The sequence below is a fragment of the Nerophis lumbriciformis genome, linkage group LG06 (genome assembly GCF_033978685.3).
Source record: "Nerophis lumbriciformis linkage group LG06, RoL_Nlum_v2.1, whole genome shotgun sequence".
NCBI classification, from domain to species: Eukaryota; Metazoa; Chordata; class Actinopteri; order Syngnathiformes; family Syngnathidae; genus Nerophis; species Nerophis lumbriciformis.
Window position 1 is genome coordinate 1,094,775 of NC_084553.2, and position 25,314 is coordinate 1,120,088.

Consider the following 25,314-nt stretch of genomic DNA (forward strand, 5'->3'; position numbering starts at 1 on the left):
AGTTTAACTAACTTCTTGGTAGTCCAGCTAACTTCCTGGTAGCTTAGCTGACATCTTGGTAGTCAAGCTAACTTTCTGGTAGTCCAGCTAACTTCCTGGTAGTCCATATAACTTCCTGGTAGTCCAGATAACTTCCTGGTAGTCCAGATAACTTCTGGGTAGTCCAGCTAACTTCCTGGTAGTCCAGCTAGCTAACTTCTTGGTATTCCAGCTAACTTCCTGGTAGTCCAGCTAACTTCCTGGTAGTTTAACTAACTTCTTGGTAGTCCAGATAACTTCTGGGAAGTCCAGCTAACTTCCTGGTAGTCCAGCTAACTTCTTGGTAGTCCAGCTGGCTTCCTGGTAGTTTAGCTAACTTCCTGGTAGTTTAACTAACTTCTTGGTAGTCCAGCTAACTTCCTGGTAGTTTAGCTAACTTCCTGGTAGTTTAACTAACTTCTTGGTAGTCCAGCTAACGTCCTGGTAGTTTAACTAACTTCTTGGTAGTCCAGATAACTTCTGGGTAGTCCAGCTAACTTCCTGGTAGTCCAGCTAACTTCTTGGTAGTCCAGCTAACTTCCTGGTAGTCCAGCTAACTTCTTGGTAATCCAGCTAACTTCTTGGTAGTCCAGCTAACTTCCTGGTAGTTTAACTAACTTCTTGGTAGTCCAGATAACTTCTGGGTAGTCCAGCTAACTTCCTGGTAGTCCAGCTAACTTCTTGGTAGTCCAGCTAACTTCTTGGTAGTCCAGCTAACTTTCTGGTAGTTTAACTAACTTCTTGGTAGTCCAGCTAACTTCTTGGTAGTCCAGCTCACTTCCTAGTAGCTTAGCTGACATCCTGGTAGTCCAGCTAACTTCCTGGTAGCTCAGCTAACTTCCTGGTAGTCCAGCTAACTTCCTGGTAGCTTAGCTAACTTCTTGGTAGTCCAGCTAACTTCCTTCTATATTAGCTTACTTCCTGGCAACCTGGCTAACGTTCTGGTAGCTTAGTTAACTTCCTGATAGCTTAGCTAATTTGTTGGTAGCTTAGCTAAATTCTTCAAAGCTTAGTTCACTTCCTCGTAGCTGAGCTAACTTCCTGGTAGACTAGCTAACTTTTCTAGTACTTTGCTAACTTTGTGGTGGCCTAGCTAACTTCCTGGTAGCTTTGTTTACTTCCTGGTAGCTTTGTTTACTTCCTGGTAGCTTTGTTAACTTCCTGGTAGACTAGCTAACTTCCTAGTAGGAGAAAAACAAATTGTGACAAGACTTGATAAAGAATAATAAGCAACATTGCAAAGAGGGAGTTGCACCTGCTGCCACGGCAACAGCATAACTTGTTGTTGCCATGGTGTTGCCCTGGGGAACAACATTGGTACACGGAGGACACAGCAAGCAAGACAGGTAGAAATACCAAAAATAATAATAAATCATTTAGATGAGATACGAATAAATAGAATTAATGAACCACAATTTAACATTTATTTATGAGAACTTTATTTATTGTTCATCTATGCATTTAATAATTATTTACTTGCTTGTGTATTTAGAAAAGGGGTAAGATTCCACTTATTCCTTTTCGGACATGCTGTAATGAAAAACTGGAAATAAGTGATGTGTCATATTGTAATTGTCCGCATGTTCCAAATAAATAAACAAAATAACCATCATTAAATAATTAACATGTAAATACTGGAGTAGATGAATTACATAAAGTAAACACACAATTCACAAATAAATGGTGGATGAATAAAACATGGAAAATAAAAAATACCATGAGCAAATGTTATGCATGGATTATAAAAAAAAATATATATATATATATATAATACAGTAAATAAGTAAATTTTTTATAAAAATGACCGGGAATTTTAAATATAAGGCAAATAAACCATGTAATAATAGCAATAACCCAGTTCACAAATAAATGGTGGATGAATAAAACATGGAAAAAAAAGAAAAAAAATCCATGAGCAAATGTTATAAATTGAATATAAATAAATAAAAAATATACATATATAATACAGTAAAAAAGTACATTTTTATAAAAATGACCGTACATTTTAAATATAAGGCAAATAAACCATGTAATAATAGCAATAACCCAGTTCACAAAGAAATAGTGAATGAATAAAACATGGAAAATAAAAAAAATCCATGACCAAATGTTATAAATTGAATATAAATTAAAAAAAAATGTACATATATAATACAGTAAAAAAGTACATTTTTATAAAAATGACCGTACATTTTAAATATAAGGCAAACAAACCATGTAATAATAGCAATAACCCAGTTCACAAATAAATGGTGGATGAATAAAACATGGAAAAAAAAAAAAAAAATCCATGAGAAAATGTTATAAATTGAATTAAAAAAAATAAAAATATATACCGGTATATATATTACAGTAAATAAGTAAATTTTTATAAAAAAATTACCGGCAATTTTAAAAATAAGGCAAATAAACCATGTAATAATAGCAATAACCCAGTTCACAAATAAATGGTGGATTAATAAAACAAGGAAAATTAAAAAAAAATCCATGAGCAAATGTTATAAATTGAATATAAATAAATAAAAAATATACATATATAATACAGTAAAAAAGTACATTTTTATAAAAATGACCGTACATTTTAAATATAAGGCAAATAAACCATGTAATAATAGCAATAACCCAGTTCACAAATAAATGGTGGATGAATAAAACATGGAAAATGAAAAAAAATCCATGAGCAAATGTTATAAATTGAATAAAAAAAATATATATATATATACCGGTATATATATTACAGTAAATAAGTAAATTTTTATAAAAAAATTACCGGCAATTTTAAAAATAAGGCAAATAAACCATGTAATAATAGCAATAACCCAGGAGTGAATATTCAATAATGAACAGAAATTAAATAGTTTGGAATAATATTTTGTGTAAATAAATACGTTTTTTGAATTCAAAGAGAAGCAGGAATGATTGCAAACTTTAAACACACACTTATAATACAGTAAAAAAGTAAATTTTTATAAAAATGACTGTACATTTTAAATATAAGGCAAATAAACCATGTAATAATAGCAATAACCCAGTTCACAAATAAATGGTGGATGAATAAAACATGGAAAATAAAAATAAAAATCCATGAGCAAATGTTATAAATTGAATATAAAAAAATAAAAATATATACCGGTATATATATTACAGTAAATAAGTAAATTTTTATAAAAAAATTACCGGCAATTTTAAAAAATAAGGCAAATAAACCATGTAATAATAGCCATAACTCAGGAGTGAATATTCAATAATGAACAGAAATTAAATCGTTTGGAATAATATTTTGTGTAAATAAATACGTTTTTTGAATTCAAAGAGAAGCAGGAATGATTGCAAACTTTAAACACACACTTGTATGTATATATTTAGATTATTTTTACTTTTACACTTTTTAACTCGTTTTTTGCTTTTACACTACTTTTTAACTAGTTTGTTTGTACCTTTACACTACTTTTTAACTTGTTTTTTTGTACTTTTACACCACTTTTTCTTGTCTCCAAGTTCCATATTTATAGCGTCGAAATACATATTTATTATTATATTTATCAAAATATACATATTGATATATATGTATGTTTATAAATACATTTATTGATACATATATATTTATTTATTTATACATACTGTGTATATACGTAGGCATTTATAAGTGATGGTAACACTAGAGGGGGAGGTGTGTGTGTGTGTGTGTGTTGGATTATAAATTAAAAAAATATATATATAATACAGTAAATAAGTAAATTTTATATAAAAATGACTGGAAATTTTAAATATAAGGCAAATAAACCATGTAATAATAGCAATAACCCAGTTCACAAATAAATGGTGGATGAATAAAACATGGAAAATGAAAAAAAATCCATGAGCAAATGTTATAAATTGAATATAAAAAAAAAAATATATACATATATAATACAGTAAAAAAGTAAATTTTTATAAAAATGACCGTACATTTTAAATATAAGGCAAATAAACCATGTAATTATAGCAATAACCCAGTTCACAAATAAATGGTGGATGAATAAAACATGGAAATTTAAAAAAAATCCATGAGCAAATGTTATAAGAATTAAAAAAATATATATATATATACCGGTATATATATTACAGTAAATAAGTAAATTTTTATTAAAAATTACCGGCAATTTTAAAAATAAAGGCAAATAAACCATGTAATAATAGCAAAAACCCAGTTCACAAATAAATGGTGGATGAATAAAACATGGAAAATAAAACAAATACATGACCAAATGTTATAAATTGAATATAAATAAATAAAAAATATACATATATAATACAGTAAAAAAGTACATTTTTATAAAAATGACCGTACATTTTAAATATAAGGCAAATAAACCATGTAATAATAGCAATAACCCAGTTCACAAATAAATGGTGGATGAATAAAACATGGAAAATTAAAAAAAATCCATGAGCAAATGTTATAAATTGAATATAAAAAAAATAAAAATATATACCGGTATATATATTACAGTAAAAAAGTAAATTTTTATTTAAAAAATTACCGGCAATTTTAAAAATAAAGCAAATAAACCATGTAATAATAGCAATAACCCAGGAGTGAATATTCAATAATGAACAGAAATTAAATAGTTTGGAATAATATTTTGTGTAAATAAATACGTTTTTTGAATTCAAAGAGAAGCAGGAATGATTGCAAACTCTAAACACACACTTGTATGTATATATTTAGATTTTTTTTATTTTTACACTTTTTAACTCAATTTTTTGCTTTTACACTACTTTTTAACTAGTTTGTTTGTACTTTTACACTACTTTTCTTGTCTCCAAGTTCCATATTTATAGCGTCAAAATACATATTTATTATTATATTTATCAAAATATACATATTGATATATATGTATGTTTATAAATACATTTATTGATACATATATATTTATTTATTTATACATACTGTATATATACGTAGGCATTTATAAGTGATGGTAACACTAGAGGGGGAGGTGTGTGTGTGTGTGTTGGATTATAAATTTAAAAAAAATATATATATAATACAGTAAATAAGTAAATTTTATATAAAAATGACTGGAAATTTTAAATATAAGGCAAATAAACCATGTAATAATAGCAATAACCCAGTTCACAAATAAATGGTGGATTAATAAAACATGGAAAATCAAAAAAATCCATGAGCAAATGTTATAAATTGAATATAAATAAATAAAAAATATACATATATAATACAGTAAAAAAGTACATTTTTATAAAAATAACCAAACATTTTAAATATAAGGCAAATAAACCATGTAATAATAGCAATAACCCAGTTCACAAATAAATGGTGGATGAATAAAACATGGAAAATGAAAAAAAAATCCATGAGCAAATGTTATAAATTGAATATAAAAAAAATAAAAATATATACCGGTATATATATATTACAGTAAATAAGTAAATTTTTATAAAAAAATTACCGGCAATTTTAAAAATAAGGCAAATAAACCATGTAATAACAGCAATAACCCAGTTCACAAATAAATGGTGGATGAATAAAACATGGAAAATGAAAAAAAATCCATGAGCAAATGTTATAAATTGAATTTAAAAAAAATATATATATTACAGTAAATAAGTAAATTTTTATAAAAAATTACCGGCAATTTTAAAAAATAAGGCAAATAAACCATGTAATTATAGCAATAACCCAGGAGTGAATATTCAATAATGAACAGAAATTAAATCGTTTGGAATAATATTTTGTGTAAATAAATACGTTTTTGAATTCAAAGAGAAGCAGGAATGATTGCAAACTTTAAACACACACTTATAATACAGTAAAAAAGTACATTTTTATAAAAATGACCGTACATTTTAAATATAAGGCAAATAAACCATGTAATAATAGCAATAACCCAGTTCACAAATAAATGGTGGATGAATAAAACATGGAAAATAAAAATCCATGAGCAAATGTTATAAATTGAATATAAAAAAATAAAAATATATACCGGTATATATATTACAGTAAATAAGTAAATTTTTATTAAAAAATTACCGGCAATTTAAAAAAATAAGGCAAATAAACCATGTAATAATAGCCATAACTCAGGAGTGAATATTCAATAATGAACAGAAATTAAATCGTTTGGAATAATATTTTGTGTAAATAAATACGTTTTTTGAATTCAAAGAGAAGCAGGAATGATTGCAAACTTTAAACACACACTTGTATGTATATATTTAGATTATTTTTACTTTTACACTTTTTAACTCGTTTTTTTGCTTTTACACTACTTTTTAACTAGTTTGTTTGTACTTTTACACTACTTTTTCTTGTCTCCAAGTTCCATATTTATAGCGTCAAAATACATATTTATTATTATATTTATCAAAATATATATATTGATATATATGTATGTTTATAAATACATTTATTGATACATATATTTATTTATACATACTGTATATATACGTAGGTATTTATAAGTGATGGTAACACTAGAGGGGGAGGTGTGTGTGTGTGTGTGTGTTGGATTATAAATTAAAAAAATATATATATAATACAGTAAATAAGTAAATTTTATATAAAAATGACTGGAAATTTTAAATATAAGGCAAATAAACCATGTAATAATAGCAATAACCCAGTTCACAAATAAATGGTGGATGAATAAAACATGGAAAATAAAGAAAATCCATGAGCAAATGTTATAAATTGAAAATAAAAAAAATAAAAATATATACCGGTATATATATTACAGTAAAGAAGTAAATTTTTATAAAAAAATTACCGGCAATTTTAAAAATAAGGCAAATAAACCATGTAATAATAGCAATAACCCAGTTCACAAATAAATGGTGGATTAATAAAACAAGGAAAATAAAAACAAATCCATGAGCAAATGTTATAAATTGAATATAAATAAATAAAAAATATACATATATAATACAGTAAAAAAGTACATTTTTATAAAAATGACCGTACATTTTAAATATAAGGCAAATAAACCATGTAATAATAGCAATAACCCAGTTCACAAATAAATGGTGGATGAATAAAACATGGAAAATGAAAAAAAAATCCATGAGCAAATGTTATAAATTGAATATAAAAAAATAAAAAAAATATACCGGTATATATATTACAGTAAATTTTTATAAAAAATTACCGGCAATTTTAAAAATAAGGCAAATAAACCATGTAATAATAGCAATAACCCAGGAGTGAATATTCAATAATGAACAGAAATTAAATAGTTTGGAATAATATTTTGTACGTTTTTGAATTCAAAGAGAAGCAGGAATGATTGCAAACTTTAAACACACACTTGTATGTATATATTTAGATTATTTTTACACTACTTTTTAACTCATTTTTTGCTTTTACACTACTTTTTAACTTGTTTTTTTGTACTTTTACACCACTTTTTCTTGTCTCCAAGTTCCATATTTATAGCGTCAAAATACATATTTATTATTATATTTATCAAAATATATATATTGATATATTTATATATATATGTATATTTATAGATACATATATTTATTTATACATACTGTATATATACGTAGGTATTTATAAGTGATGGTAACACTAGAGGGGGAGGTGTGTGTGTGTGTGTGTGTGTGTGTGTGTGTGTGTGTGTGTGTGTGTGTGTGTGAGAGAGGCTGCAGTGATGTAATGCTGATAGCAGCATCACTGTGGTGAAAGGGCATCCATGTTTCCACACACAGTCTGATCATTTAGCCACCACAGATCGATACAAAAAGGATGACGAGAGGCGATGACGTCATCAACACAAAGCTGGCATTTCGGTGCCACAACAGGAATTTGCATGTATCATTGTCTAAGGTTCTTTTTTTTTAATCAAACATGCATTATCGGTGAATAAAACATGCATTATTGTTAAATAAACATGCAATATTGTTTCTGAACAATGACACCGCCGTGACTGCGAGCTTTTGTCCGCCCTCACCTGCACGCAGCGCGGCGGGGCAGAGCCGCAGCAGCACCCCCACCAGCAGCACCAGCAGCCGCCGCCGCCGCGCCGTCGCCGCCATGCTCGGCCGACAGTCGGAGCCCCTATCGCGGACACGACCTCCGCGCGCCCCCCGGTCTGGCTTCCATCTATTTCCAGCGGTAAAAAGGCATTGTGTCCTTTTTTTGCGAGACACACACGTCGTCAACAGCAGCGGGACGACAGCCATAAACAAGAGAGCGACACTTCCGGCGGGACTTTTCACAATAAAAGCAGGAATCGCTGTGAAATGTATATTAAGTAGGAATCGCTCGGTTCATGTTGCAAATGATTAATCGGATTATGCCTGTACTGAGTTATTGTCGCGATGGTTCTGATCAAATTGGGTGATTCAAGCAAAATAGTTTATTTGTAGTCTTATTTTGAAAGCAGTTCCGTTTCAATCTAGTCTCTTTATGTTGAGCCAAAATGTTCCAGTTATAATATCACTTTATCAATATTTATTCTTATTAATCACGTTCAGCAATAATTATTTTTCAAAAGCATTTTGTTTTGAATTTTCCTTTTTCGTGAGAGCTACTTTCGCCCCCTTGTGGTCAAACGAGCACACGTTTTAATAAAAGTAATAACTTCCTTTATTGATGACATCAAAAAGGTCTGTCGGTTTATTTTTGTATCGCCAATTAAAAAGGTATAATAATTAATAATAGTTATAATTACGACTGTAACGAGCGTCTTCCAAAAGGCACCGCTGGGATTCGAACCCAGGATCTCCTGTTTACTAGACAGGCGCTTTAACCAACTAAGCCACGGCGCCGGATATCATCCGGACCAGAATGTATGCTTATATAGATACGCCAAAAATATTTTACCACGATTTTGATATATATAATATGCAATATTCAGCATTTGACAATAATAGTCACGACTAGTCGAAAAGTTGACATTAACTGTGACCAAACTAAGCACTGATGTAATGCAAGTAACCCTTTCAAACGCAATAAACACATTTTACTATTATTTACTCGTATTTTTTTGCCATTTTAATTAGAAGGTCAATAAGATAATTATCCTAAATAAATAAACAAACATCAGAATAAAACAGACTCTCAATATTTGCAGGCAAAAATTGCATTTCAATAAATCTTGAAGTGCCATGTTGTAAGGGTACGCAGCATGGAGCGCTACTGCTTACTGGCGCCGACGAGACGCGGGGCCGCCATCTTGGAGTGGTGATCCGCTCCACTCAGTGCAATTCATTTGGCAGGAGCAATGAACTGTCAGCGCATTTAATTCATCTTACCTCACTGAATACCACTGATTTTAACCCCCCTTTTTCGTCATACATGTAGCTATGATAAAGGACACATGTTTTATTATTCATAGTTTGCTTAACAGTAATAGAATATTCTTATATGCTAATGTAACAGAGGTAATTTATGATCTCAATTGCTTACTTTCTTACTACTCCTCTTAATTTAATGCCATTTTATTTTAATGTCATCTTATCTAATTTATTACATTTACACATTATGTAATGTGACTCTTTATTTTGCAAATTTTATTATTTTAAGTTTAGTAGTGTAATTTCCTATATTTCTTTTATGGTCACTGAACGTCACATGTCCCAGCAGACTTCCTGGCAGTAGCCCGTATGTGTCGTCAGTCTGCTCTCTTCCATGTGACGTTCAGTGACCATAAAAAAATATAGGAAATTACAGAATAATAAAATTTGCAAAATAAAGAGTCACATTACATAATGTGTAAATGTAATAATTTGATAAGATGACATTAAAATAAAATGACATTAAATTAAGAGGAGTAGTAAGACAGTAAGCAATTGAGATCATAAATGACCTCTGCTACACTAGAAGTGACCAGATCAAAACTGGGAATATAATCCCAGAGTAGGGGGAAAAAAACGGTCATCTTTTTTTAAATTGAAGAAACAATATGATGAGGTTATATATACATGCTACATAAACAATGTATGAATACATTAGATATCTATATATCTTATAGACTGTATCTCTGTTGCTGCAGCAGCAGTCCATAGTGGATCTAACATAATAGTGAAAGTGTCCAGGTCCATAGTGGATCTAACATAATAGTGAGAGTGTCCAGGTCCATAGTGGATCTAACATAATAGTGAGAGTCCAGTCCATAGTGGATCTAACATAATAGTGAGAGTCCAGTCCATAGTGGATCTAACATAATAGTGAATGATTAGGATACATTCAAGCAATATACTATGCAATAATATAACAGTATATGTATAATGTTATATAAAATATAATATACTCTACAATGTGTTAAAAAACAAATGTACATGGACTATTAATGCAGTCCATGAGAGATGGAGAATAAGCACTGTTGATTTAAACCTGGTCTGTGTCGCCCTCTAGTGGTAGAATAGGGTAACTACTGTGCAACAAGAAGTATTAAACATTGTTGCAAACTCACACGCGGTTGAGGCTACATCACAATAAAATACCAACTGACTAATTTAGAGTCAATATCTGTTGTTTCCAATTTGATACACATTTTCAAAACAATTTTACTATAAAATATATAATGAAATATTAAGTAATTTCCCAATGCATCAACATATTAAGTGTTACTACTGATTTGTCAATAAAAAAAAATTTTTTTTATTACCTTATTCCTTTTAAATTTGGTAAAAGTTTCTTTTCGAAAATCAGGTGTCTCCTGTCTTGACAGCCCTCTAAGAAGTAACATACTGCCCTCTTGTGGACGACACGTGTATTGCATGCATGTGATCTGACATGTCAGGCTTTAAAGGGCAAAACTAATCACACTGATGATGCAGAAGACTAAAATGCATGTATCACTTATGATACTTTAGGTGTTAAAGGGTTAATTACACTTTCGACACGTGTATTGCATGCATGTGGTCTGACAGGTCAGGCTTTAAAGGGTAAAACTAATCACACTGATGATGTAGAAGACTAAAACGTATGTGTCACTTATGATACTTTAGGTGTTAAAGGGTTAATTACACTTTCGACACGTGTATTGCATGTGTGTGATCCGACAGGTCAGGCTTTTAAGGACAAAACTAATCACACTGATGATGTAGAAGACTAAAACGTATGTATCACTTATGATACTTTAGGTGTTAAAGTGTTAATTACACTTTCGACACGTGTATTGCATGCATGTGATCTGATATTTCAGGCTTTTTAGGACAAAACTAATCACACTGATGATGTAGAAGACTAAAATGTATGTGTCACTTATGATACTTTAGGTGTTAAAGGGTTAATTACACTTTTGACACGTGTATTGCATGCGTGTGATCTGATATGTCAGGCTTTTTAGGACAAAACTAATCACACTGATGTAGAAGACTAAAACGTATGTATCACTTATGATACTTTAGGTGTTAAAGTGTTAATTACACCTTCGACACGTGTATTGCATGCGTGTGATCCGATATGTCAGGCTTTTTAGGACAAAACTAATCACACTGATGATGTAGAAGACTAAAACGTATGTATCACTTATGATACTTTAGGTGTTAAAGGGTTAATTACACTTTCGACACGTGTATTGCATGTGTGTGATCCGACAGGTCAGGCTTTTAAGGACAAAACTAATCACACTGATGATGTAGAAGACTAAAACGTATGTATCACTTATGATACTTTAGGTGTTAAAGTGTTAATTACACTTTCGACACGTGTATTGCATGCGTGTGATCTGATAAGTCAGGGTTTTTAGGACAAAACTAATCACACTGATGATGTAGAAGACTAAAACATATGTATCACTTATGATACTTTAGGTGTTAGAGGGTTAATTACACTTTCGACACGTGTATTGCATGCATGTGATCTGACATGTCAGGCTTTTTAGGACAAAACTAATCACACTGATGATTTAGAAGACTAAAACGTATGTATCACTTATGATACTTTAGGTGTTAAAGTGTTAATTACACTTTCGCCACGTATTGCATGCGTGTGATCTGATAGGTCAGGCTTTTTAGGACAAAACTAATCACACTGATGATGTAGAAGACTAAAACGTATGTATCACTTATGATACTTTAGGTGTTAAAGTGTTGATTACACTTTCGACACGTGTATTGCATGCATGTGATCTGACAGGTCAGGCTTTTTAGGACAAAACTAATCACACTGATGATGTAGAAGACTAAAACGTATGTATTACCTATGATACTTTAGGTGTTAAAGGGTTAATTACACTTTCGACACGTGTATTGCATGCGTGTGATCTGACATGTCAGGCTTTTTAGGACAAAACTAATCACACTGATGATGTAGAAGACTAAAACGTATGTATCACTTATGATACTTTAGGTGTTAAAGGGTTAATTTCACTTATGATACTTTAGGTGTTAAAGGGTTAATTACACTTTCGACACGTGTATTGCATGCATGTGATCTGACAGGTCAGGGTTTTTAGGACAAAACTAATCACACTGATGATGTAGAAGACTAAAATGTATGTGTCACTTATGATACTTTAGGTGTTAAAGGGTTAATTACACTTTCGACACGTGTATTGCATGCGTATGATCTGTTAAGTCAGGCTTTTTAGGACAAAACTAATCACACTGATGATGTAGAAGACTAAAACATATGTATCACTTATGATACTTTAGGTGTTAGAGGGTTAATTACACTTTTGACACATGTATTGCATGCGTGTGATGTGATATGTCAGGCTTTTTAGGACAAAACTAATCACACTGATGATGTAGAAGACTAAAACGTATGTGTCACTTATGATACTTTAGGTGTGAAAGGGTTAATTACACTTTCGACACGTGTATTGCATGCGTGTGATCTGACAGGTCAGGCTTTAAAGGGCAAAACTAATCACACTGATGATGTAGAAGACTAAAATGTATGTATCACTTATGATACTTTAGGTGTTAAAGGGTTAATTACATTCGCCACGTGTATTGCATGCGTGTGATCTGATAGGTCAGGCTTTTTAGGACAAAACAAATCACACTGATGATGTAGAAGACTAAAACGTATGTATCACTTATGATACTTTAGGTGTTAAGTGTTAATTACACTTTAGACATGTGTATTGCATGCGTGTGATCTGATAAGTCAGGCTTTTTAGGACAAAACTAATCACACTGACGATTTAGAAGACTAAAACGTATGTATCACTTATGATACTTTAGGTGTTAAATGGTTAATTACACTTTCACCACGTGTATTGCATGCGTGTGATCTGATAGGTCAGGCTTTTTAGGACAAAACTAATCACACTGATGATTTAGAAGACTAAAACGTATGTATCACTTATGATACTTTAAGTGTTAAAGTGTTAATTACACTTTCGACACGTGTATTGCATGCGTGTGATCTGATAGGTCAGGCTTTTTAGGACAAAACTAATCACACTGATGATGTAGAAGACTAAAACGTATGTATCACTTATGATACTTTAAGTGTTAAAGTGTTAATTACACTTTCGACACGTGTATTGCATGCGTGTGATCTGATATGTCAGGCTTTAAAGGGCAAAACTAATCACACTGATGATGTAGAACACTAAACGTATGTATTACTTATGATACTTTAGGTGTTAAAGGGTTAATTATACTTTCAACACGTGTATTGCATGCGTGTGATCTGATAAGTCAGGGTTTTTAGGACAAAACTAATCACACTGATGATTTAGAAGACTAAAACGTATGTATCACTTATGATACTTTAGGTGTTAAAGAGTTAATTACACTTTTGACACGTGTATTGCATGCGTGTGATCTGATATGTCAGGCTTTTTAGGACAAAACTAATCACACTGATGATGTAGAAGACTAAAACGTATGTATCACTTATGATACTTTAAGTGTTAAAAGTGTTAATTACACTTTCGACACGTGTATTGCATGCGTGTGATCTGACAGGTCAGGCTTTTTAGGACAAAACTAATCACACTGATGATGTAGAAGACTAAAATGTATGTGTCACTTATGATACTTTAGGTGTTAAAGGGTTAATTACACTTTCGACACGTGTATTGCATGCGTGTGATCTGTTAAGTCAGGCTTTTTAGGACAAAACTAATTACACTGATGATGTACAAGACTAAAATGTATGTATCACTTATGATACTTTAGGTGTTAAAGGGTTAATTACACTTTCGCCACATGTATTGCATGCGTGTGATCTGACATGTCAGGCTTTTTAGGACAAAACTAATCACACTGATGATGTACAAGACTAAAATGTATGTATCACTTATGATACTTTAGGTGTTAAAGGGTTAATTACACTTTCGACACTTGTATTGCATGCATGTGATCTGATAGGTCAGGCTTTTTAGGACAAAACTAATCACACTGATGATGTAGAAGACTAAAACGTATGTATCACTTATGATACTTTAAGTGTTAAAGGGTTAATTACACTTTCGACACGTGTATTGCATGCGTGTGATCTGATATGTCAGGCTTTAAAGGGCAAAACTAATCACACTGATGATGTAGAAGACTAAAATGTATGTATCACTTATGATACTTTAAGTGTTAAAATGGTTAATTACACTTTCGCCGCGTGTATTGCATGCGTGTGATCCGACAGGTCAGGCTTTAAATGGCAAAACTAATCACACTGATGCTGTAGAAGACTAAAATGTATGTATCACTTATGATACTTTAGGTGTTAAATGGTTAATTACACTTTCAACACGTGTATTGCATGCGTGTGATCTGGTAAGTCAGGCTTTTTAGGACAAAACTAATCACACTGATGATGTAGAAGACTAAAACGTATGTATCACTTATGATACTTTAGGTGTTAAGGGGTTAATTACACTTTGAAGAGTTGAACAGTCCTGTAAAAGATTTTGGTGAATTTTAAGGTTCATCTTGACTTTTCCCCTAAAAGCAAAGCGTTCCTTTTTTAAGAGGGGTTAAATATCCACCATGTACAAAAGCCAAAAGCAGTGAAGTTGTCACGTTGTGTAAATGGTAAATAAAAAGAGAATACAACAAATCCTTTTCAACTTATATTCAATTGAATAGACTGCAAAGACAAGATATTTCATGTTCACACTGAGAATGTTATTTTTACCAGTGTGTTACATGGCCTTTCCTTTTAACAACACTCAGTAAAGGCTTGGGAACTGAGGAGACACATGTTTGAAGTGGAATTCTTTCCCATTCTTGCTTGATGTACAGCTTAAGTTGTTCAACAGTCTCCCTTCTCATATTATAGAGCCTTCATATTGCACCACACATTTTCAAAAGGAGACAGGTCTGGACTACAGGCAGGCCAGTCTAGTACCCGCACTCTTTTACTATCAAGCCACACTGTTGTAACGCGTGGCTTGGCATTGTCTTGCTGAAATAAGCAGGGGCGTCCATGATAACGTTGCTTGGATGGCAAAATATGTTGCTCCAAAAGCTGTATGTACCTTTCAGCATTAATGGTGTAAGTTACCCATGTCTTGGCCACTAATACACCCCCATACCATCACACATGCTGCCTTTTACACTTTGACCCTAGAACAGTCCGGATGGTTCTTCTCCTCTTTGGTCCGGAGAACACGACGTCCACAGTTTCCAAAAAACAATTTGAAATGTGGACTTGTGAGACCACAGAACACTTTTCCACTTTGCATCAGTGAATCTTAGATGGGCTCAGGGCCCAGTGAAGCCGGCGGCGTTTCCGGGTGTTGTTGATAAATTGCTTCGGCTTTGCATATTGAGAGTTTTATCTTGCACTTACAGATGTAGCGACCAACTGTAGTTACTGACAGTGGTTTTCTGAAGTGTTCCTGAGCCCATGTGGTGATATCCTTTACACACTGATGTTGCTTTTTTCTCCAGATTCTCTGAACCTTTTGATGATATTACAGACCCTAAATTCCTTGCAATAGCCGGTAGAGAAATGTTGTTCTTAAACAATTTGCTCAGGCATTTGTTGACAAAGTGGTGACCCTCGCCCCGTCCTTGTTTGTGAATGACTGAGCATTTTTTGGGAAGCTGTTTTTATACCCAATCATGGCACCCACCTGTTCCCAATTAGCCTGTTCACCTGTGGGATGTTCCAAATAATAATGCCAAGCCACTGAATGTGGCTTGGCATCGTCTTGCTGAAATAAGCAGGGGCGTCCATGAAAAAGACGGCGCTTAGATGGCAACATATGTTGCTCCAAAAGCTGTATGTACCTTTCAGCATTAATGGCGCCTTCACAGATGTGTAAGTTACCCATGCCTTGGGCACTAATGCACCCCCCATACCATCACACATGCTGGCTTTTGAACTTTGCGTCGATAACCGTCTGGATGGTTCGCTTCCCCTTTGGTCCGGATGACACGATGTCGAATATTTCCAAAAAACAATTTGAAATGTGGACTCGTCAGACCACAGAACACTTTTCCACTTTGCATGAGTCCATCTTAGATGATCTCGGGCCCAGAGAAGCCGCCGGCGTTTCCGGGTGTTGTTGATAAATGGCTTTGGCTTTGCGTAGTAGAGCTTTAACTTGCACTTACAGATGTAGCGACCAACTGTATTTAGTGACAGTGGTTTTCTGAAGTGTTCCTGAGCCCATGTGGTGATATCCTTTAGAGATTGATGTTGGTTTTTGACACACCGTGATCGAAGGTCACGGGCATTCAATGTTGGTTTCCGGCCATGCCGCTTACGTGGAGTGATTTCTCCAGATTTTCTGAACCTTTTGATGATATTATGGACCGTAGATGTTGAAATCCCTAAATTTCTTGCAATTGCACTTTGAGAAACGTTGTTCTTAAACTGTTCGACTATTTGCTCACGCAGTTGTGGACAAAGGGGTGTACCTCGCCCTATCCTTTCTTGTGAATGACTGAGCATTTTTTGGGAAGCTGTTTTTATACCCAATCATGGCACCCACCTGTTCCCAATTAGCCCGCACACCTGTGGGATGTTCCAAATACCGTATTTTCCGCACTATTAGCCGCACCTAAAAACCACAAATTTACTCAAAAGCTGACAGTGCGGCTTATAACCCGGTGCGCTTTATATATGGATTAATATTAAGATTCATTTTCATAAAGTTTCGGTCTCGCAACTACGGTAAACAGCCGCCATCTTTTTTCCCCGTAGAAGAGGAAGTGCTTCTTCTACGCAAGCAACCGCCAAGGTAAGCACCCGCCCCCATAGAAGAGGAAGCGCTTCTTCTTCTACTGTAAGCAACCACCCGCCCCCCGTAGAAGAAGAAGAAGCGCGCGGATATTACCGTACGTTTCATTTCCTTTGTGTGTTTACATCTGTAAAGACCACAAAATGGCTCCTACTAAGCGACAGGTTTCCGGTTCATGAAAAGACGCAATCTCTCCATCCGCACACGGACTACTATTTCACAGCAACTGCCTAAAGACTTTCAAGAAAAGCTGGCTACTTTCCGTGCATATTGTAAAAACAAGATAGCTGAAAAAAAAGATCCGGCCAGAGAACATTATCAACATGGACGAGGTTCCACTGACTTTTGATATTCCTGTGAACCGCACTGTGGATACAACGGGAGCACGTACGGTGAATATTCGCACCACAGGGAATGAGAAGTCATCCTTCACTGTGGTTCTAGCTTGCCATGCTAATGGCCAGAAACTTCCACCCATGGTGATATTCAAAAGGAAGACCTTGCCAAAAGAGACCTTTCCAGCCGGCGTCATCATAAAAGCTAACTCGAAGGGATGGATGAAGAAAAGATGAGCGAGTGGTTAAGGGAAGTTTACGCGAAGAGGCCGGGTGGCTTTTTTCACGCAGCTCCGTCCATGTTGATATACGACTCCATGCGCGCCCACATCACGCTGGTTTTTAATATATTATTAAAGTTTGACTGACCTATCTGACTGTTTTTTTGACATTCCTTTAGCGCAGTTAGATGCGGCTTATAACACGGGGCGGCTTATAGGTGGACAAAGTTTTGAAATATGCCGTTCATTGAAGGCGCGGCTTATAACCCAGGGCGCCTTATGGTGCGGAAAATACGGTAAGTGTTTGATGAGCATTCTTCAACTTTCTCAGTCTTTTTTTCCACTTGTGCCAGCTTTTTTCGAAACATGTTGCAGGCATCAAATTCCAAATGAGCTAATATTTGCAAAAAAAAATAACAAAAGTTGAGCAGTTCGAGCAGTAAATATCTTGTCTTTGCACATTTCCGAGTGTGGAATGAGGAGACTAGCTGACTGCTTCAAACATTTATTCAACAATTTCAACACTTTTGAGGCGCGTCTTCACGAGTCTGCTGTACAAGTGCAGGAACCAAAAGCTCTTTATTTATTTGACATGCACACACGGTCTCAGCACAGATGCAGGCCAGTTTGTATTTTTTCCTTTTTTTTATTTTTTTTTTAAATGTAGGCGTTTTTTGTTTTTAAAAACCACACCACTTGGAATACAGGCGCCAAAGCAAGGCGAGGAGAAAGAAGCACACGATGAAGGTGTGGTGTCAGCGGTCTAAAAACGTAAAGCGGGTGTGGGGGTGGTGGGGGGGGGGGGTTTAAAGTAAAAACCTAGACAAATAATCAAGTTATAAAAAAATTACTCATGACTGGCGCCGGGTGGATGAAAAAGTTTAAATTATTGTATATTCTATGGAAAAACAAAAATGAAGAAAGGAGACATTCTTCTGTGCGGAGGATCCAGTGCCCCCCCCCCCCAGAGGACATACTGTAAGGGGGGGGGGACACTGGATCAGTGCAGCCGCCTCTTTAAATACCTGATCAAGTCTCTAGATGTGATGCAAGCCCTCACGGCGTGGCTCCGTGCCACGCCCTCCTTCGCCCGGGCGGGAGACTACTGGTGGGCGCACTGGACCCCGGGGCCGTGGGGGCCGCCCTCCTCGTCGGAGCTGTCGTTGTAGGCCTCCCTGCGGCCGCCCGACGAGGAGCCCTGGCTGACGTCGTAGTCCTGCAGGTCCACCTCCTCCGTGTCGCCCGTGATGATGGGCGCCTCCGACCGTGACGGCAGCATGTCCTCCAGCTCCTGCACGCACACGCCGCCACCGACTTTAGGACTCGCTAATCACCCACGGCCTGTGTCGCGTAAATAAGACCCGCCCACAAAACGGCGCATCCTGAAGCGACTTGAAGATGATGTGTAAAACATCATCTATGCAACATTTTGAGCAAAGAAACAACATCACATGTTATGTAGACCACAAGGAAGTCTTTTACTTTTAGAAAATAATCCTGATATGACTCCTTTAAAGGGGAACATTATCACAATTTCAGATAGTTAAAACCATTAAAAATCAGTTCCCAGTGGCTTATTTTATTTTTCGAAGTTTTTTTCAAAATTGTACCCATCCCTAAAAAAATCTTCAATGTGCCTGATTTTAACCATCGTTATATACAGGTAAAAGCCAGTAAATTAGAATATTTTGAAAAACTTGATTTATTTCAGTAATTGCATTCAAAAGGTGTAACTTGTACATTATATTTATTCATTGCACACAGACTGATGCATTCAAATGTTTATTTCATTTAATTTTGATGATTTGAAGTGGCAACAAATGAAAATCCAAAATTCCGTGTGTCACAAAATTAGAATATTACTTAAGGCTAATACAAAAAAGGGATTTTTAGAAATGTTGGCCAACTGAAAAGTATGAAAATGAAAAATATGAGCATGTACAATACTCAATACTTGGTTGGAGCTCCTTTTGCCTCAATTACTGCGTTAATGCGGCGTGGCATGGAGTCGATGAGTTTCTGGCACTGCTCAGGTGTTATGAGAGCCCAGGTTGCTCTGATAGTGGCCTTCAACTCTTCTGCGTTTTTGGGTCTGGCATTCTGCATCTTCCTTTTCACAATACCCCACAGATTTTCTATGGGGCTAAGGTCAGGGGAGTTGGAGGGCCAATTTAGAACAGAAATACCATGGTCCGTAAACCAGGCACGGGTAGATTTTGCGCTGTGTGCAGGCGCCAAGTCCTGTTGGAACTTGAAATCTCCATCTCCATAGAGCAGGTCAGCAGCAGGAAGCATGAAGTGCTCTAAAACTTGCTGGTAGATGGCTGCGTTGACCTTGGATCTCAGGAAACAGAGTGGACCGACACCAGCAGATGACATGGCACCCCAAACCATCACCCAACCATGCAAATTTTGCATTTCCTTTGGAAATCGAGGTCCCAGAGTCTGGAGGAAGACAGGAGAGGCACAGGATCCACGTTGCCTGAAGTCTAGTGTAAAGTTTCCACCATCAGTGATGGTTTGGGGTGCCATGTCATCTGCTGGTGTCGGTCCACTCTGTTTCCTGAGATCCAGGGTCAACGCAGCCGTCTACCAGCAAGTTTTAGAGCACTTCATGCTTCCTGCTGCTGACCTGCTCTATGGAGATGGAGATTTCAAGTTCCAACAGGACTTGGCGCCTGCACACAGCGCAAAATCTACCCGTGCCTGGTTTACGGACCATGGTATTTCTGTTCTAAAATGGCCCGCCAACTCCCCTGACCTTAGCCCCATAGAAAATCTGTGGGGTATTGTGAAAAGGAAGATGCAGAATGCCAGACCCAAAAACGCAGAAGAGTTGAAGGCCACTATCAGAGCAACCTGGGCTCTCATAACACCTGAGCAGTGCCAGAAACTCATCGACTCCATGCCACGCCGCATTTACGCAGTAATTGAGGCAAAAGGAGCTCCAACCAAGTATTGAGTATTGTACATGCTCATATTTTTCATTTTCATACTTTTCAGTTGGCCAACATTTCTAAAAATCCCTTTTTTGTATTAGCCTTAAGTAATATTCTAATTTTGTGACACACGGAATTTTGGATTTTCATTTGTTGCCACTTCAAATCATCAAAATTAAATGAAATAAACATTTGAATGCATCAGTCTGTGTGCAATGAATAAATATAATGTACAAGTTACACCTTTTGAATGCAATTACTGAAATAAATCAAGTTTTTCAAAATATTCTAATTTACTGGCTTTTACCTGTATAACTTTCTTCAATGCTGCCACAGAAAGACGTGTTTTATGCCACCCCGTTGTCTCATTTTGTCCACCAAACGTTTTATACCGTGCGTGAATGCACAAAGGTGAGCTTTGTTGATGTTATTGACTTGTGTAAAGCGCTAATCCGGCATGTATTTGCGCTGCTATTACAACATTGGTTCTGCCGCTGCTCTGTTGTGCAATACGCTGCATGAACTCCAAATCAAGACATTTAAATAACTACCGTATTTTCCGCACTATTAGCCACACCTAAAAACCACAAATTTACTCAAAAGCTGACAGTGCGGCTTATAACCCGGTGCGCTTTATATATGGATTAATATTAAGATTCATTTTCATAAAGTTTCGGTCTCGCAACTACGGTAAACAGCCGCCATCTTTTCTCCCCGTAGAAGAGGAAGTGCTTCTTCTTCTACGCAAGCAACCGCCAAGGTAAGCACCCGCCCCCATAGAAGAGGAAGCGCTTCTTCTTCTACTGTAAGCAACCACCCGCCCGCGTAGAAGAAGAAGAAGCGCGCGGATATTACGTTTCATTTCCTTTGTGTGTTTACATCTGTAAAGACCACAAAATGGCTCCTACTAAGCGGTTCATGAAAAGACGCAATATCTCCATCCGCACACGGACTACTATTTCACAGCAACTGCCTAAAGACTTTCAAGAAAAGCTGGCTACTTTCCGTGCATATTGTAAAAACAAGATAGCTGAAAAAAAAGATCCGGCCAGAGAACATTATCAACATGGACGAGGTTCCACTGACTTTTGATATTCCTGTGAACCGCACTGTGGATACAACGGGAGCACGTACGGTGAATATTCGCACCACAGGGAATGAGAAGTCATCCTTCACTGTGGTTCTAGCTTGCCATGCTAATGGCCAGAAACTTCCACCCATGGTGATATTCAAAAGGAAGACCTTGCCAAAAGAGACCTTTCAAGCCGGCGTCATCGTAAAAGCTAACTCGAAGGGATGGATGGATGAAGAAAAGATGAGCGAGTGGTTAAGGTAAGTTTACGCGAAGAGGCCGGGTGGCTTTTTTCACGCAGCTCCGTCCATGTTGATATACGACTCCATGCGCGCCCACATCACGCTGGTTTTTAATATATTATTAAAGTTTGACTGACCTATCTGACTGTTTTTTTGACATTCCTTTAGCGCAGTTAGATGCGGCTTATAACACGGGGCGGCTTATAGGTGGACAAAATTTTGAAATATGCCGTTCATTGAAGGCGCGGCTTATAACCCAGGGCGCCTTATGGTGCGGAAAATACGGTAACTCAGGATTTTTCACATTTGGGAACTGGCCACCCCTGGTCTACCGTATTTTACGCACTATAAGGCGCACCTAAAAACCACAAATTTTCTCAAAAGCTAAGAGTGCGCCTTATAACCCGGTGCGCTTTATTACGATTCATTTTCATAAAGTTTCGATCTCGCAACTTCGGTAAACAGCCGCCATCTTTTTTCCCGGTAGAACAGGAAGTGCTTCTTCTTCTACGCAAGCAACCGCCAAGGTAAGCACCCGCCCCCATAGAACAGGAAGCGCTACCGCCCGCCCCCGGAAGAAAAAGAAGCGCGCGGATATTTCGTTTCATTTCCTTTGTGTGTCTACATCTGTAAAGACCAGACTACAAAATGGCTCCTACTAAACGACACGCTTATAACGCAGAATTTAAACTTAAGGCAATAAGTCATGCCGAAGAACACGGAAATAGAGCAGCAGCAAGAGAATATAACATAAATGAATCAATGGTGCGTAGGTGGAGGAAGCAAGAAGATGACCTGCGCCAGGTAAAGAAGACAAAACAGAGCTTCCGAGGGAACAAAGCACGATGGCAACAGTTGGAGGACGAACTCGAACAGTGGGTTGTTGAGCAGAGAGCAGCAAGCAGAAGTGTCAGCACCATCACTATTCCAATGAAGGCAACAACGCTAGCAAGCGAACTTCACCTGGATGATTTTAAAGGTGGTGCTTCTTGGTGTTTCCGGTTTATGAAAAGACGCAATCTCTCCATCCGCACACGGACCACTGTTTCACAGCAACTGCCTAACGACTTTAAAGAAAAGCTGGCTACTTTCCGTGCATATTGTAAAAAGAAGATAGCGGAAAAAAAGATCCGGCCAGAGAACATTATCAACATGGACGAGGTTCCACTGACTTTTGATATTCCTGTGAACCGCACTGTTGATACAACGGGAGCACGTACGGTGAATATTCGCACCACAGGGAATGAGAAGTCGTCCTTCACTGTGGTTCTAGCTTGCCATGCTAATGGCCAGAAACTTCCTCCCATGGTGATATTCAAAAGGAAGACCTTGCCAAAAGAGACCTTTCCAGCCGGCGTCATCATAAAAGCTAACTCGAAGGGATGGATGGATGAAGAAAAGATGAGCGAGTGGTTAAGGGAAGTTTACGCGAAGAGGCCGGGTGGCTTTTTTCACGCAGCTCCGTCCATGTTGATATACGACTCCATGCGCGCCCACATCACAGATGGTGTCAAAAAACAAGTGAAGCACACAAATACAACACTCGCCGTCATTCCGGGTGGATTAACCAAAGAACTCCAACCGCTGGATATTGGTGTCAACAGGGCATTCAAATCACGAGTGCGAACGGCGTGGGAAAAATGGATGACCGAAGGCGAACACACCTTCACTAAGACGGGCAGACAACGCCGGACGACATACGCCAACATCTGCCAGTGGATTGTAAATGCCTGGGCAGATATTTCTGTCACAACTGTGGTCCGAGCTTTCCGGAAGGCAGGATTCACAGAACTGCTGCACAACAACAGCGACACTGAATCCGATGACTTCGAAGAGACGGAGCCGGCCATTTTGGAACCCACGCTTGCGCAACTTTTCAATTCGGACACCGAAGACGAAGAATTCGAAGGATTTACCGGTACGAATGAAGAATAACTTCAGAAAGTGAGCGCTATGTTTATTTTGTGTGTTGTGTGTTGTGACATTAACGTTCGAGCAACATTACCGGTATGTTGCTATTGCTCTACACCATTTTGAATTTTACTATGTTTGTGATTGCACATTTGTACATATTTTGGGACAGAGTTGTTAGAACGCTGGTTTTCAATATATTATTAAAGTTTGACTGAACTATCTGACTGTTTTTTTGACATTCACTTTAGCGCAGCGTTTTTTTGACATTCACTTTAGCGCAGCGTAGGCGCGGCTTATAGTCCGGGGCGGCTTATTGGTGGACAAAATTATGAAATATGTAATTCATAGAAGGTGCGGCTAATAATCCGGTGCGCCTTATAGTGCGGAAAATACGGTACTTCGGATGCCAGTTAGCTCAAAGTCCACAAAGGCGCTAACATTTTTTTAAACGGCGTCAAACTGAAAGATCCTTGACGGACACGAGTGACAAGTGACGGGATGTCACTGCGGGCGCGCCATGAGGATGTCTTCAGCTTCCTAAATAGCTGACGTCTTCCCTGTGATAGACGACAACGCCGCCGTGCACCAGCGCGAGTCATAAAAGTGCGTCAGAGCGCACAGATGGAGGAAGGATAGAGATTTTGGGAAGTTTACTCCGAAATAAGCCGAGCGACGTGGCTAAACGCGACATTAAAGGGATTATGAGGTATTCACTGGGGCTGCTTTTCTCACATTCTTCACAACATTCTGCAGACACCAGTCAAAGATCCTCCACATGACAAGAGCCAGCTTCCGTTTTGGAAGGAATCTACTGCAAAAATGCTGGTCAAAGATCATCTCTAGGACAGGAGCACTTTATTTTCCCACTTTGGCATCTTTGGGTCACTGGTGCAACTTGAATCCGTCCCTGTTGGTGTTGTTACACCCTCCGACGAGGCATGATGTCTCCAAGGTACGGAAAACAGCCGGAAAAAACGGAAAATAACAGAGCTGATTTGACTCGGTGTTTGAGAAAATGGCGGATTGCTTCCCGATGTGACGCCACGTCGTGACGGAGCAATGACGTCACAACGTGAGCGAATATTAGAAAGGCGTTTAATTCGCCAAAATTCACCCATTTAGAGTTCGGAAATCGGTTAAAAAAATATATGGTCTTTTTTTCTGCAACATCAAGGTATATATTGACGCTTACATAGGTCTGGTGATAATGTTCCCCTTTAATGCGCCTTATAATCCGGTGCGCCTTTTGTATGAAGAATAGACCTGACTAGACCCGCTCATCGGCAGTGCACCTTATAATCCGGTGCGCCCTATGGTCCGGAAAATACGGTAAGTAATGGAAGTATCCATCCATCCATCTTCTTCCGCTTATCCGAGGTCGGGTCGCGGGGGCAGCAGCCTAAGCAGGGAAGCCCAGACTTCCCTCTCCCCAGCCACTTCGTCCAGCTCTTCCTGTGGGACCCCGAGGCGT

General features: G+C 36.8%; 2 protein-coding genes and 1 non-coding gene across 4 annotated transcripts in view; all 3 read right to left on the reverse strand.

Moving 5' to 3' along the window:
• The window catches only part of LOC133608234 (low-density lipoprotein receptor-related protein 3-like), a 40,207-nt gene extending 32,028 nt beyond the window's left edge, over positions 1 to 8,179 (reverse strand). Inside the window, exon 1 of the mRNA XM_061963438.1 lies at positions 7,974 to 8,179. Within this exon, the coding sequence (XP_061819422.1) occupies positions 7,974 to 8,058 (85 nt within the window). The 5' untranslated portion in view covers positions 8,059 to 8,179. The remainder of the gene's footprint in view (positions 1 to 7,973) is intronic.
• Positions 8,180 to 8,719: 540 nt separating this feature from the next.
• trnat-agu (transfer RNA threonine (anticodon AGU)) lies at positions 8,720 to 8,793 on the reverse strand. Its single transcript has one exon. It is a non-coding gene; the product is annotated as a tRNA-Thr (tRNA).
• A 9,372-nt stretch (positions 8,794 to 18,165) lies between these two features.
• The window catches only part of LOC133608390 (dnaJ homolog subfamily A member 2), a 38,311-nt gene continuing 31,162 nt past the window's right edge, over positions 18,166 to 25,314 (reverse strand). Inside the window, exons 9-10 of one of the 2 annotated variants that reach the window (XR_012050499.1) lie at positions 18,678 to 18,967; positions 18,166 to 18,625 (exon numbers count right to left, since the gene is read on the reverse strand). Coding sequence is in view for 1 of the 2 variants with exons in the window: in XM_061963592.1 (XP_061819576.1) it covers positions 18,779 to 18,967 (189 nt within the window). In the remaining variant the exon portion in view is untranslated. Of the gene's footprint in view, positions 18,968 to 25,314 lie in introns of both variants that reach the window. The other variant, XM_061963592.1, reaches the window with a different exon arrangement.